The sequence below is a fragment of the Dasypus novemcinctus genome, chromosome 17 (genome assembly GCF_030445035.2).
Source record: "Dasypus novemcinctus isolate mDasNov1 chromosome 17, mDasNov1.1.hap2, whole genome shotgun sequence".
Classification (NCBI taxonomy): Eukaryota; Metazoa; Chordata; class Mammalia; order Cingulata; family Dasypodidae; genus Dasypus; species Dasypus novemcinctus.
This window is the reverse complement of record NC_080689.1, coordinates 30,338,568-30,353,750: the sequence shown is the minus strand read 5'-3', so window position 1 is coordinate 30,353,750 and position 15,183 is coordinate 30,338,568. Positions and strand designations below refer to the sequence as shown.

The 15,183-nt window shown below is 36.6% G+C and overlaps 1 protein-coding gene across 2 annotated transcripts in view; it reads right to left on the bottom strand.

Annotated features, from left to right (window-relative positions):
- The window catches only part of EML4 (EMAP like 4), a 221,076-nt gene that overhangs the window by 65,615 nt on the left and 140,278 nt on the right, over positions 1-15,183 (bottom strand). For both annotated transcript variants that reach the window (XM_071208789.1, XM_004448018.5), the window contains 4 exons: positions 13,813-13,962; positions 10,516-10,585; positions 9,297-9,407; positions 6,518-6,613 (listed from right to left, as the gene is read on the bottom strand). In XM_071208789.1, the coding sequence (XP_071064890.1) occupies positions 6,518-6,613; positions 9,297-9,407; positions 10,516-10,585; positions 13,813-13,962 (427 nt within the window). The remainder of the gene's footprint in view (positions 1-6,517; positions 6,614-9,296; positions 9,408-10,515; positions 10,586-13,812; positions 13,963-15,183) is intronic.

Here is a 15,183-nt window from a genome sequence, read left to right as displayed (position 1 = left end):
CCAAGGACCTAAATATTAAAGCTACAACCATGAAACTCCTAGAAGAAAATGTAGGGAAACATCTTGAAGGTCTTGTGGTAAGCAGCAGTTTCTTAAACGTTATACCCAAAGAATAATCAATGAAAGAAAAAATAGATAAATGGAACCACTTCAAAATTAAACACATTTGTGCTTCAAATGACTTTGTTAAAGTGAAAAGGCAGCCTACTCACTGGGAGAAAATTTTCAGAAATCACATATCCAATAAAGTTCTGATTTCCATGCTATATAAAGAGATGATACAATTCAACAATAAAAAGACAAGCAACTGAATTTAAAAATGGGCAAAAGACTTGAAGAGAAATTTTTTCCAAAGAAGAAATACAAATGGCCCAAAGCACAAGAAAACATACTCAACATCACTAGCAATTAGGGAAATGGAAATCAAAACTACAATGAGATATCATTTCATGCCTTACAGAATGACCATTAAAAAGGCAAAAAACTACAAATGCTGGCATGGATGTGGAAAACTGAGAACACTCCACTACTGAAAGGAATGTAAAATGGTGCAGCCCTCTGCAGATGACCGTTTGGGTTCCTTAGGATGCTAACTATATAACTGCTATATGATCCAGCAATCCTGCTACCAGGAATATATTCAGAAGAACTGAAAACAAGGATGTGAACGACCCAAGTGCCCATCAACCAATGAATGGATAAACAAAAAGTGGCATACATATACAATGGAATACTATTCAGCTCTAAGAAGAAATGAATTTGGGAGGCAAACACCAACATGGATGAACCTTGTGGACATTATATTGAGTGAAATAAGCTAGACACTAAGGGACAAATATTGTATGGTCTCACTAATATGAACTAAATATGATGAGTAAACTCACGGAGGTAAACTCTAGACTGTCTAGGTTACTACAAGATAAAATGTGGATTGAGAAGGGTGAGCTGATGCTGATCATATGTAGAATATTTAATAAAGGGGATTGTTTAAGTGTGGGGAATGGTTAGAGGTGATGGTAACACATGATAGTGAGTATGATGAACACTGTTAATTTATAAATGTGATGATAGTTTAAAAAAATTGATTCAATAGTACTTAAGTTTTCAGCTAGCTGAAACTACCTAACGATGGTATCTTATGTAAAGCTGAGATAACCAATAATTATAAAACTAACTACAAATATTCCTAATATACAAGATCCATAGTGCTAGTGATAAGATATCCAACGCAAAAATACAACTATGAAATTAAATCACTTCACGGAGTGACATCTTTATAGGATATATTTTTTAACTCTTTATTGAAGTCTCATAAATATGCAGAAAAGTACACAAATTTTAAGTATATAGCTCAGTAAATTTTCAGAAATTGACACTTCCATACAGCAACCCAAACAAGAAACATAACATTACTAATATTCTAGAAACATCTGAGATACCCTTTCAGTTACTATGCCCTTCCCCCCCCCGCTTGAGTAACCATGATCTTGATGTCTAGTAGCATATATAGGTTTTGTCCATTTTATTTAAATGGAATCATAGAGAATGTACTCTTCTGTGTCTGGCTTATTTTCTCAACATTACATTTGTGAAATCTATCCATGTTCCCGCAAATAGCTATAATTTGTTAATTCTTATAACATCCTTTATTGACCATTTTTATTTCTTTGGGGTCATTATTAACTCCCTCTCTTTCATTTCTGATTTTATTTGCATCTTCTCTCTCTGTTAGTCTAGCCAAGGGTTTGTCAATTTCATCTCATTAATTTGGTTTTGAAATTAGAATGAACCTCTTTGATGAGTTGTCTCAAATCCTGTAACTCACCTGAGCTTTGATGTATTTCTTTGCTTGGGACAATTTTTCCATTTTCTTAGTATGGCTTGTAATTTTTTGCTGATGACTAGGTGTCTGATTATGATGGTGAGTTTACTCTGATGCTTACAGATTTAGAGGTGGGAGGTTGTGTGTTACTGCTGCTCTGAGTCCAGGCTCAGCTTACTCTAAGTATTTGGGATTGTCCCTGTTTAGCTGCTCAAATCTGGGCCATGGACTCAGTAATGGGGTGCAGACCCACTTCCAAGGGCCTTGAGGAGGGAGGCTGAAAAAAGCCACTATTACTTAAAATACTTTGTTCCCTCATGCACATCCTTGTTCTACCAGCAGGTGGCGCTCTCTAACAACTCTCTCAGTCCAAAGCCCATCAGAGTGCCTGCAACACTGACAGTAACAAAGTGACAGAATATCCTGCTTTAAGGCTATTTATTCCAGGCTATTTATTCAGAGGCTGTTCCACAACCTTTCCTGGCAGTCCCCTCCTATTTCCCAGATAGGAATAATTCCACTTCCTCTGTGACCTCAACAAAACAGGCCTAGTAAGTAGGGAGGCTGACTGAGAGGGTTGGATCTCTCTAGCCTGGGCTCCCAAGGCAGACAACAGTGCAGCCCCACTGGACGTGGAAGTGCTCGTGGGACACAGCAGACCAAATGAATGAGTCTTAGGCTGTGTGTAGCTCTTTTTCCCATTTCCTGGGGAGGCCAGAGAAATCAAACCTGTCTGCTCATTGGGTGACGAAAAGGGCACCAGCGGCTGCAGTAGCAGTTTCTACTTATAATGTTTCTGGTAATACTGTTTTCCTGTGCCCCTCTTCCTTCTGGGTGGTGCCCAGACTTTCACTGGTGTCCTTAATTCTAGAATGTTTTTTTTCTTTCAGGTTGTTTCTGACTTCTTCTTGCTATGTTTTTGGGGGAGAGAAATGAGTCCCATGTCTCTCGAATCCTCACTGTGGTTTTAATTTGAATTTTCTTGATAACTAATGAGGTTGAATATGACCCTGTCACCTAGACACCTTATTCTGTTAAGAGCTTGTTCAAATCTTTTGCCACTGTTAAACCTGGATTGTCTTTTACTTAATGCATATATAAGTTCTTCATATGTTCTAATGAGTATTTTTGTTGGAAATACGTAGTACAAATATTTTCTCACATTCTTAATGGTGTCCTCTTTTAAATTTGTTTTAAAAGAGACTTTAGATTACATAAATGTTACATAAAAAATACAGGGAAGGGAGCAGATGTGGCTCAAGCAATTGGGTGCCTGACTCAACATGGGAGGTTTCCAGTGCCTCTTAAAAAAGTCCAGCAGACGCTGCAATGAGCAGATGATGTAACCAGCAGGGAGTAGAAAGAAGTGGCTCAAGCAGTTGGGCACTTGCCTCCCACATGGGAGGTCCTGGGTTTGGTTCCCAGAGTCTTTTTAAATTTTTTAGTTAGGGCAGTAAAAAGAATTTATATGGGAAATGGGGGAAAGAACAGAGCTTGAGGAAGAAAAGCAGACAACGAGCAGAAAGATGAGGAAGCCATGTTGGGGGGTGGGGGTGGGGGAATAAAAAATATATATATAGGAGATTCCCATATGCCCAACCCCTCCCTCTCCCATACTTTCCCACATTAACAACATCTTTCATTAGTGTGGTACAATTGTTATGACTGATGAAAACATACTGAAGCACTGCCACTAACTGTGCACTATAGTGTACATTGTAGTTTATACTCTGCCCCACACAGTTTTGTATAAAGGCCCATGTCCATCATTGCAATGTCATGTAGGACAATTCCAATGTCCTGAAAATGCCCCCATATTATACCTGTTCTTTCCTCTCTCTCCTCTCAGAACCTCTGATGGCACTGCCTTTATACCACTGATATAGTATCTTGATGAAGAGAAATTATAATTCATAATTTTTTCCTTTAGAGGTAGCACTTCATATGTCCTGTTTAGGACATCTGCTTGTGAAGATGTACTTCTAAAAGCTTTATTGTTTTTACCTTTCATATTCAGATCCATAATCCACCTAAAACTGATTTTTATGAATGCTGAGATGGGGAGGAAGGGGTCAAGATTAATTTCTTCCCATGATATTCACTTAACCCAACACCATTCATTAAAAACATCGCTTTCTCCACTGCACTGCAGTGTTAACTTTGCCATAAATTGGGTGAGTGATTTGATGAATCTATTTCTGGACTCTATTCTCTTTTATTTAACCATTTGCCTATTCTTGTATACAGTGTCTTATTACTGTAATTACACAATAAATCTTGATATGTTATAGTTTAAGACTTCCGAGTTTATTATTTTTCTAAAAGACTGTCTCAACTATCTTACCCCTTCATATTTCCACATATATTCCATACATTCAGCTTGTCAAATTCTATAAAAACAATGCTGGGGGGAGTGGATATAGCTCACTTTGTTGGGCACCTGTATACCACGAATGAGGACCTGGGTTCAATGCCCAGTACCTCCTAAACAAACAAACAAGCAAGCAAGCAAACAAATGAAGGAACCAGCTCTCATTGGGGAGCAGCTGTAGCTCAGTGGTTGAGCACCTGATTTCTATGTACAAGGTCATGGGTTCAATACCTGGTACCTCCTAAAACAAAAAACAAGGTTGACATTTTTACTGTGTTGAATGTATAAATCAATATGCAAAGGAGTAATAACTTTACAATATTGAGTCTTCTATCCACGATTATGGGATATTCCTCAATTTATATAGGTCTTCTTAATTTGTCAATAAAGTTGCCTGAATCTACTGAATTTTAAAATTACATAAATTAAAAAGTTAGGCATCAACTCTCTAAATCCTTGTGATTTAATCACCTACAATAGAACAGAATAAAAGAAGCTAAGAGGAGAGACTGAGAATCCAATGATCCCACCCCTGAATCAAGTCACTCTTGAGGCAGAATTCCCCTTTGGCCCCTTTTCCTCCCTAAAGGTGAATCAATAAATTATCGGTCTTAAGTTAGCTGTTCTAGAAAAGTCACTTGAAATGGAAAGAGTTCTAATACAGACATTCAGGATACAGATTTTAGAGAACTCGCTGACTGGCTGGATACGAGAAGTGAGGGACAAGGATCCATGAATGATGCCCAAATTTCTAGTCTGGACAACTAGGTGTTAATTACTGAGAGGAGAAACTGGTTTAGGGGTCAAGGAAGCTGATTAGTACAGATTTGAACATGTTCATTTTGACCTATAGGACAGGGCATTTAAATAAAGATGTCTAGCATGCAACTTAAAACACAGGTCTTAATCTGTGAGAGAAGTATGGGGTGGAGGTAACTGATGTGGGATGCAATAGACAGATGGAGATCAGAGGTGAATCTGGGATAGCAATCCAAGGAACACTAACATGAAAAGTTTCGAAATGGAGATGAAGTGGCCAACAGTTGGAGAATCAGGACACTTCATATTAGTATTTATTACAAAGAATCAAAATTCAGTTATTTCATTTCAGTGCAACTTTCCAATGTTTCAATGTTAAATTACTCTTAAGTGATGGCTGAAAGACAAAATCTGAGTCTTAATTTATGTTTTTTAAAGTTTGCAGTTTTATGACATTGTACATTTCTTTCAAGTACAATCAATTCCACTTCTTTCTAAAAAAATTAACTTACACATAAAGACACAATAGTTTCTTTTTAACGAAAAGTCTGAAAGCTTGATGCTAATACAAAACAAAACTGCTGAGAGAGATCGGTTAAAGAGGAATGTGATGATGTTTAAGAATACAGCAAATATATCATAGGCTTATTTTTGTCCACTGTCACTTTGAATCCATTTGAAATACTGTCAGAGGCAGCTGGCCATTTGACCCACATGAATGCGCTGCAGTGGCAATGTTCTGAAAGTTAAAGGTCCGGCCTGATCCATACAAAGGGATTAACACGATTCTATAGCAATTATAAATGCTGATGCATTTTATAAAATAATCCCACAGAAAGTTATTATTACATAAAAAATGATGTCAGCCATATTTTCTAAGGTTAAAATTTTCTCCTAGACTTTCAAAGCTTATTTAAAGACTGATTAAAAGAACATTTGAGGGGAGTAAATGTGGCTCGAGTGGTTGAGTGCCTGCTTCCCACATCGGAGGTCCTAGATTTGGTCCCCAGTGACTTCCAAGAAGCAAAACAAAAAACATTTAAAAAACACCCCAAAACAACCAAACAATAAATGAAAAAACCAACTCAGGGAAGCTGTTGTGGCTCAGTGGTTGAGCACCGGCTTCCCACATGAGGTCCTGTGTTCAATTCTAAGCCCCAGTACCTAAAATAAGAAAACATTTGCGAGAGTGGATTTAGCTCCAGTGGTTCAGCACCTGCTTCCCCTGGGTTCAATCTCTGGTACCTCCAAAAAAAAAAAAAAAAAAACAAACAAACAAAAAAACATTTGATTAAAGAAGAAGCCAAATACAGTGTTCCACCTTAATTTTGAGATTACATATCTATCTACTTAGAGATTTCAGTAGCACAATGTATCTGATATATCATTAGTGTTGCTTCAAATTGTCTGGCCATTTTATCTTGCATTATTGTACTGTCAATTACAGAATTTGGCCACTGAGGTATTCTCTTGTAATTTAAAGATATGCAATATAGTCCCAAGGTCTTGCAAAACAAATAATTTACTCTAAAAGATAATACTCAATTTTTTAAACATCATTTTACCTTTATTTCTGCTCCTTTTGATTTTTTCTGCCAGTCCCATACAGTGAGCATGTGCTCATTGGAGTCATCGATAACACATAAATGAATACCCGAATCCTAAAGAAAAAGTTAATTAAAGGCATTTAAAAATTCCCAGATAAGGCTGGCTTTCAAAGAAAGAAACACTGTATTATTAAAAGTCAACATTAAGATAATATCAAAACCTTGAAAGCCATGTTTTTTTCAAACATAATGAGTGCATTATTTACTAAAACTGTATTTTCTTCAGAAATACAATAAAGATTCTTAAAGAAAATTAAAAAAAAATTGTTTTCCCCTAAGTTCATTTCCTCTTGTTATCTGGCCATCTCTATTTTATTCAGATAGCAAATGACTCTCATCTTGAGGAGTTTTTATTCACTTCATTACCATAGCCTTCCTACTTGCTGCCTGGGTTCAAGTTATTTTTTCTGATGTAAGCAGGAAGAAATGTACAAAAACTCATCATTCTGCTCCTGATTCAAGTTTGATAGTTTGATGGAATAAGCTAAAATTAAGTTAATTTTAAAGTTTGCTAATTTTGTTTTCCATGACTTAACAAAAACAAACAAGATAAATAAAAATTCAATTAAATTCCTTTCTATCTTCCTGAAACCATTTCCATTCACATAAGTTTCCCCAGTTTAAGAAAAAGAACTGTGGATGATATTAAACACTTCTTTTTTCTAGTCACATTTGCGGTATATACACTTTATAATGTAAACGTAACAGAAATGCCGCAGCAAAGAGAGAGAAGTACTAAGGAAGGGAAGAGCTTACTCTTAATGACTTCTCTTTACACTTTTCTTTTACCTTGTATTGGAATAATTAGTTGAACTAAAAAAAGTTAAAAGTATAGAACAATCTTCAAGAGTCTTAAACACTGTAAAAATGGTATCAATGGCATGACAATTGCTGCTATAGAGATTTTAGAGGGAAAAAATAGTAAAAGTATTGTTCTTTTTGTTTTCTTATCTCCCTTTCTAAACCTTTCTTCCAATTCCTGATTCTTTTTTCCCTTGACATTCAAGGCCTTTAAGCTAGCCATGTTCCTAAATGCACACAAATTTACCCTTTTCCTCTAAAAGTGTCTCTTCCACCTCCCTATCCCTAAGCAAATCCCCATAATCCAGAATATTGCTTCAGTTAGGAACTAAAGAGAAAATGTATTCTAAAGCATGAAAAAGGCACAAGAAAATCCAAAGGGGTATTTATATTTGAAATTTAAAAGTACAGAACCTAGAATGTAGAAGCTCTCCCGTATACTCCAGAATCTTAATTACATAAAACTCAGGAAGAAACAATGTTTAAATGAGTAACATCTTGTCTTATGCCCCGCCCCCTGCCGCCCTGCTCCCCAGAATAAAGGCTCAAGGTTTAGTTAAGATTGTGAGACACTAAGAATTTTTAAACTTACAATGTTATAAATTAAGAACCAAGATAATACATGACTTTAATGAATATAAAGGTTTGATCGTCTCCTTTGCTCCAAAATGACACCAAGGAAAGTCAGTATTTGTGCAAAATAGGCTCTAAGTTTCAAGTTCATGAATTTTCTAAATAAAAAAGATCTATTTCAAGCTGACATAAAAGCATATACCTATTGCTTGTTATTTTATTTATTTTTTATTTCTCTCCTCTCCCTCCCCCCCAGTTGTCTGCTCTCTGTGTCCACTGGCTGTGTGTTCTTCTGTGACCACTTCTATCCTTATCAGCGGCACCAGGAATCTGTGTTTCTTTTTGTTGCATCATCTTGTTGTGTCAGCTCTCGTCTGGGCGGCGCCATTCCTGGGCAGGCTGCACTTTCTTTTGCGCTGGGCAGCTCTTCTTATGGGGCGCACTCCTTGTGCATGGGGCTCCCTACACAGGGGACACCCCTGAGTGGCAGGGCACTCCTTGCATGCATCAGCACTGCACATGGGCCAGCTCCACATGTGTCAAGGAGGCCCGGGGTTTGAACCGTGGACTTCCCATGTGGTAGGCGGATGCCCTATCCATTGGGCCAAGTCTGCTCCCCCCTATTGCTTGTTTTAAATTGTATTATGCTGGGAAGAGGATTTGGCTCAACTGATAAGAGTCCGCCTACCATATGGAGGCCAACGGTTCAAACCCAGGGCCTCCTGACGTGTGGTGAGCTGGCCCATGCGCAGTGCTGATACGCGCAATGAGTGCCATGCCATGCAGGGGTGTCCCCTGTGTAGGGGAGCCCCATGTGTAAGGAGTATGCCCCTGCCAAGGAGAGCTGCCCCGCACGAAAAAAGCACAACCTGCTCAGGAGTGGCACCACACACATGGAGAGGTAACACAGCAAGATGATGCAACAGAAAGAGACAGATTCCTGGTGCCACTGACAAGACTACAAGCGGACACAGAAGAATACACAGCGAATGGACACAGAGAACAGACAATATGGGGGGGTGGGAAGGGAAGAGAAATAAATAAAAAATAAATCTTAAGTAAATAAATAACATAAATTGTATTATGCTACATGTGTATTTCTCTAACCATTTCCTGCTACTACTCTGGAATCCTAATTCAGGCCAGAACAGAACTGAGTATAATTAAATATATTTTGGATCCTATCTAAACCAAAGTACTTTAGTACTTACTTTGGTAACAATGCTGGCCATTGCTAAACAATTGCTAACATATTTTCAGTTCAGGGTTATATTTTCTATGTATATATACAAACAAAACTAACGTTTTCATTTTTTCTACTTCTTTGATCTAGTTGCTTACTCCTTTAAAAATGAGTACTTACTGCTTTTGAAAAATCCAGGCACCCGACTCCACGCTCAAAAGTTCCCAGTCCAATAATTTGCAGTGTGGATAAACTAACTGAATCCCACACTCTGACATGGGGTGGCAGAGGCTGCAAAAATGAATGGAGAAACACAAGATAGCAGAATGAATTGGTACTTAGACAGCTGCATATAAATATCACCACCTCAAGAACTATCTGCCATCTTTTAAAAGTCTAACAAAAAATAATTATTATATTTTCAAATGCCCCCCAAAAATCTTCATCAGGTTTTTTTTTTCACAAACTATGAAAATAAAAAAATGACAACAGTGAAAATAACAGTAGGAGCAAATACTTTGAATATTTATTATAAGCCATACACTACTAAGTACTTTATATATATTGGTTCATTTAATCCTGATAATAACTCTATGAGCTACATACTATTTTAATCCCCATTAAACAGAAGAGGAAACTGATAAACAGGAAGGTAAATAACTTGCAAAGAGCTATACAGCAGGGTGCAAATTCTAACCTAGGTGAACTTGCTGTGGATACCCTGCTTTTAACATTATCTTCATTTGTAGAGAAAATAATGCCTTTTTAATCAGTGTCCAATAAAATGTTAAGCAAATAGTCCTTAAATAGAATCTACAACTGGAAGGGGTCTTAGAAGTAATCCTAATATACCCTTTACTACTCCTTTTGTTGAAGGAAACTGAAGCCAGGGATTGTCACGAATATAGACTGATTAGATAGCTAATCAGTCACCGTTAATTATATTTACTGTAGAGTCTTAGAAATAAAGGTAGTCTTTTGTAAACTACTATAATAATATTGAATAGTAACTGAAGTTCTGAGTGTTTTTATTCCGGCCATGCAAGAAATTAAGCAGTCCATCAACAAAGGGAAATTGCAGTAATTCTGGCAAACAGTGATAAGTTATTCTACGTAAAGAAAAATGTAACCAGAATATTAGTCCTCCCACTTTTACAAGTAAATAGTTTCCTTAGGGAAAATGCTTACTTTTAAGAAAAACATATTTAAATAGTATGACGCTACTAAAGTTTTGTCTATTGAACTGCTCTTATATTCTAATGTTTTTTTCTCTGCTTACGCTAGAAATCCTTTAGTAGTTAAATTTTAAAAGAATAGAATGAGTTGTGGCTAAAATTACAATCAATCGGTTCTAATAGCAATCCGCTAGGTACAGAATGCATAAAACTGTGCCACTCACCCTTCCATCTTTATCCACTCCAGCTATCTGTCCAGTTGCAATCCTAATTTTGTCAGGATGTATAGCAAGGCTAAAAAGCAGTATTAACAATAATTTTAAATACAGGAAATGTGAAAAAGCAAAAAGAAAGTGCTTTTGTATCAACAATTTTCAAACAAAAATAGTTTTTAATCACAAAAACATTTACTTGGACCTATTTGTTTCTTTAGCAAATCAAACGAGTATCAGTTATTTGATAATATCAAATTATAATATCAATTATGACTTCTTTCCTAAATTCAGCTATAAATTCTTTGGTAAAGCGAACAAACTAATGTAATATTAAAATAAAAATATTATTTATCCACAACTCTGGCACACTCACAAACTAGCTTTTCATTTGTTCAACTTCTTTTCTAGTCCATGAATATAGGCATACACTTTCACACGGTTTTATTATAGTGAATATGCAATTCTGCATTCTGTAATTTCATAAGCATTTTTCCTTGGCTACATAATTCTTATGCATACTATGGACTTAACAGCTCTTCTATCACTTAGTCAGTCACTGCTTTTCTATAAAAGAATGCAGCAGTGAACATCTTCACACAAGATGCCTCCAGCTTTTTAATTGTTTCTTAAGGTTAAACTCTTAAGTAAAACTTGAGGCAAGGAGTTGTTGAAGAAAAACTGAAAATAGTACAGTATATATGTCCTAATTGCTCATGATACACATAAGAGTAGCCAGCAAAAATTATAAAGATGTCTTCATATCTAGAATCTATGTTTTATACCAAGGAGTAAGCGCAAATGAGAATATAAATTTCCTGTTTCATGGTATGCACTGATCTTTACCTTCAAGAGTAGTATCAGTTTGTCATAAGAAATAAAAACATTTAAAAAGTTTCACTACAACTTCCCAATATTAAGTATATCTTTGAAAATGCTTTAATAATTTCCTTGATAAAAACAGCATCTTGTTTTAATCTTTGATTGGCGTAAGGAGGACAGAGTTACCAGTATCTTGCTCTAACTGGTTCTAGTTTCTCTTATTTATATAGTTTATGGCCTTTATTGAGGTCAAGTACACTAAATGATACATTAATATGTCGCCATATTTAATCAGACTTTTTAAAAACAAATTTGTAAAAATTTTTTGATTAGGTAATACATTTGCATGGTTCATGTATCAAAAGGTATAAAAAGACATATTGAGAAAACTCTTCCCTACCCTGTCCCCAATTACCAAGATCCCACCTGCCTCTTTCAACACATCTCACACCCAAATGGATGACATATTTCTGGTCTTTAGTATTTTTACATAACTGTCTGTATATCTTAGGAATTTTTCCATATTAATACATCATAAGCTTCTTCATCCTTTTTTTTATTAAACAACTACATGAAAACATATGGGTACACCATAACTTAACTAGTCCCCTACTGGAAGATATTTTTTCAATCTTCACTCTTACAGTGTTACAATAAATAACCTTGTACACATAATATTTTGAAAGTGTAAAAGGCCATATTACATTCATCTCCGAAAGTTTGACAATGTCTATATAACATGCTAACATACAATTTTCCCCCTAGATAGAGATGACAGAATAGTACAGGCATAAAAAAGAGAAACTTATAATGTTGAAAAATAATGGAGGAAAGCGGACTTTGCCCAACGGATAGGGCATCTGCCTACCATATGGGAGGTCTGCAGTTCAAACCCTGGGCCTTCTTGACCCATGTGGAGCTGGCCCATGTGCAGTGCTGATGGCTGATGCTCGCAAGGAGTGCCATGCCACACAGGGGTGTCCCCAGCATAGGGGAGCCCCATGCGCAAGAAGTGCGTCCCGTAAAGAGAGCCGCCCAGCGCAAAAGAAAGTGCAGCCTGTCCAAGAATGGGGCCACACACATGGAGAGCTGACACAAGATGACGCAACAAAAAGAGACACAGATTCCCAGTGCTGCTGATAAGGACAGAAGCGGTCACAAAAGAATACACAGCGAATGGACATAGAGAGCAGACAACTGGGGGGAGGGGGAAGGGGAGAGAAATAAATAAATCTTAAAAATAAAATGGATATAAGCAATAAATGATTAAATTTAACGAAAGAGTAGCAAAATTTATTGAACAATTTAAAACAGGCCTAAGCATTTTTAAAAAGTTCTTACATTTTTACAAATTTGACCCCTATAGTATACTTATTCTTATTCAGCCATGATTTCTTTAAAAGAAAAATTTCAAGTCCAAAGTTTATCTGCATAGAACAAATACTCAATAAATGTTAAGTAACCAAAAACTGCTCTCAGAAATCTGTAGAAGTCCAGTGTCCCCCACATGTATTTGATAACACAGGATAGAAGAAAAAGAACATTAGGGATCTAAAAAAATCAGAAAAGGTCCCCTTCTGTACTTATGGGGTGGGTGGAGTATATTTTGTTGTTGCTGGCACTACACCAAGCATTCTGGAGGTCTGAAAGTCCTCTTTTCTTTTTTAAAGTATATGCTATAGAATGGTCAGTAATATCCTTGTGCTGGTTTGAGGCTTTTGGGAACTCCAGAAAATTATTTTCTTAAGCTAACCCATTCCTGTGCGTGTAAGCCTACTGTATGTGGGACCTTTTCGTTAGATTCAGTTAAGGGACATTTTGATGAGGTCACTTTTGATTATATCACTTCAGTTAAGGGCCTTGGTTAGACTGTGGGATTCAGGGTGGATCCTAACCTTTTTACTGGAATCCTATATAAATGGAGGAGAGGGCAAAGAAAGAGAGCCACCATTTTATCCTGCCATGTGGGAGAAGACTCAGGATCACCTGTAGCCTTAGAAAGACAGAGAAATCCCAAGAGGCTGAGAGAGAGAGAGGCTAGAGGCTGGAATCAGCAGAACAGCTGAAGCTGAAGCAACTAGGTACAGAGGAGAAGGGAGAGATGAGCCATATGCCTAATCACTCACAGCTGAGCTTGGGGAATAAGAGAACCTGGAGCAGAAGGCAGAGACCGGTCTAGATTTTGCCTTGCCAAGTTGCAGGAGTCCAGGATCACCAGTAGCTAATCTTTGGTGAGGCAGCATCTCTGATGATGACTTCATTTGGACATTTTCACAGCCTTGGAACTGTAAGATTTTACCCTAGTAAATTTCCATTATAAAAGCCAACCTATTTCTGGTATTTTGCATGGGCAGCCTTTAGCAAATTAAAACAATACTTTAGTTCTGAGCTTGTTACAACAAATAATTTCTAATAAAATCTGAATTTAAAAGATAGAAAAATGAGAGCATGAAAAAACAAAATGAGCAAATGATAAATGATACCAACCATTTCACACAGTCTGTATGACCCAGGTAGTGTCGCTGAGTTCTCTCTTCATAATTAAATAGTACTACTACTGATGCTATGAAATAAACTATTTCCCCCGTTGGAAGAAGGTAAACATTAGCTCGACAGTCCTTTCCTCTATAACCATATCTTAAGAGAAAAAGAGTCAAGGTTTTGCTTTTTAATTTTGGTAACACATACATAACATAAAATTTGCCATTTTCATTGTTTATGTGTACGAATCAGTGGCAATAATTATTTTTAACATGTTGTGCTACCTTTCCCACCTTCCATTACTAAAATATTAAAATTACAACAGCAACTCTTTACCTTCTAAGCAATAACTCCCCATTCCTCCTCCCCTTAGTTCCTCGTAACCTCTAAAATGGACTTTCTATAAGAGTCAAGGTTTTTAATAAACAGCATTTTCAAGGTATTAAATTAAAAGTTTTTCATGGCTCCATAAAAGAATCAGAAAGGCAGAATGAAAAGAAGATTGTACCTGACCTTGAAAACTCATGTCCTGTCATTATCATATTGTATAACTCTGAATCTTTTAATGTGTTTAAATGTTGGTTTCCTCCTTCATCAGACAAGTATATATATTGAGTTGCTAATATACATCAGACACAGTGATGGGAGCATAAAACCTGAACAAAACAAATGTGGACTCTGTCTTCTTAGGGCTTATATTCTGTCATGGAAGAGAAAAATAAACTAATATATTGTTACAAATGTGGAAAGGAAGAATGCATGAAAGGAGGACCTAAGTGAGTTGGTGGGAAAGAAGGAAGAGATCAAAGAAAAGCCCAAAGAAAGTGACATTCATGCTGTACCTAAATGATAAATAAGAAAAGCCTGGCACAGTAGTAGTGTTAAAGAAGGTGTATAGAATTGCAGGGTTGGTGTGTTTTCCCAAGCTGACTTCTACCTAAAGAGGTGAACAGTTCAGGGGGGAAGGGAGAGGGGAATGGGAGAGTAGAGACAGGTAGCAGAGTTCAAACTTTATGTTCTCATTTGCTTTACTGAGGGCTCTTAAGGTAATTCACACCATACATATACACACACTTTATAAAATACTTTAGCCATGTCTTCTTATTTAATTGTTTCAGTAGCCCTGCAAGGCAGGGATTATTAATCTCTTTTTATAAGTGAAGAAAGTAAGGTTCATAGCCAATACTCAAATACTATTTTTCTAATTCTAGTCTAATGCCTTTTCTACTGTACCACAAGTACCTACCATAATGTTCACGGAATACCTGCTTGCCCAACTCAAAAATACCAAAAAAGGAAATTTAGTGAAGAAAATTTTGATGGAGATTAAATCATTTTTCTTAAATCAGAGAAAAGCAAACATATTTGCAGTCATGA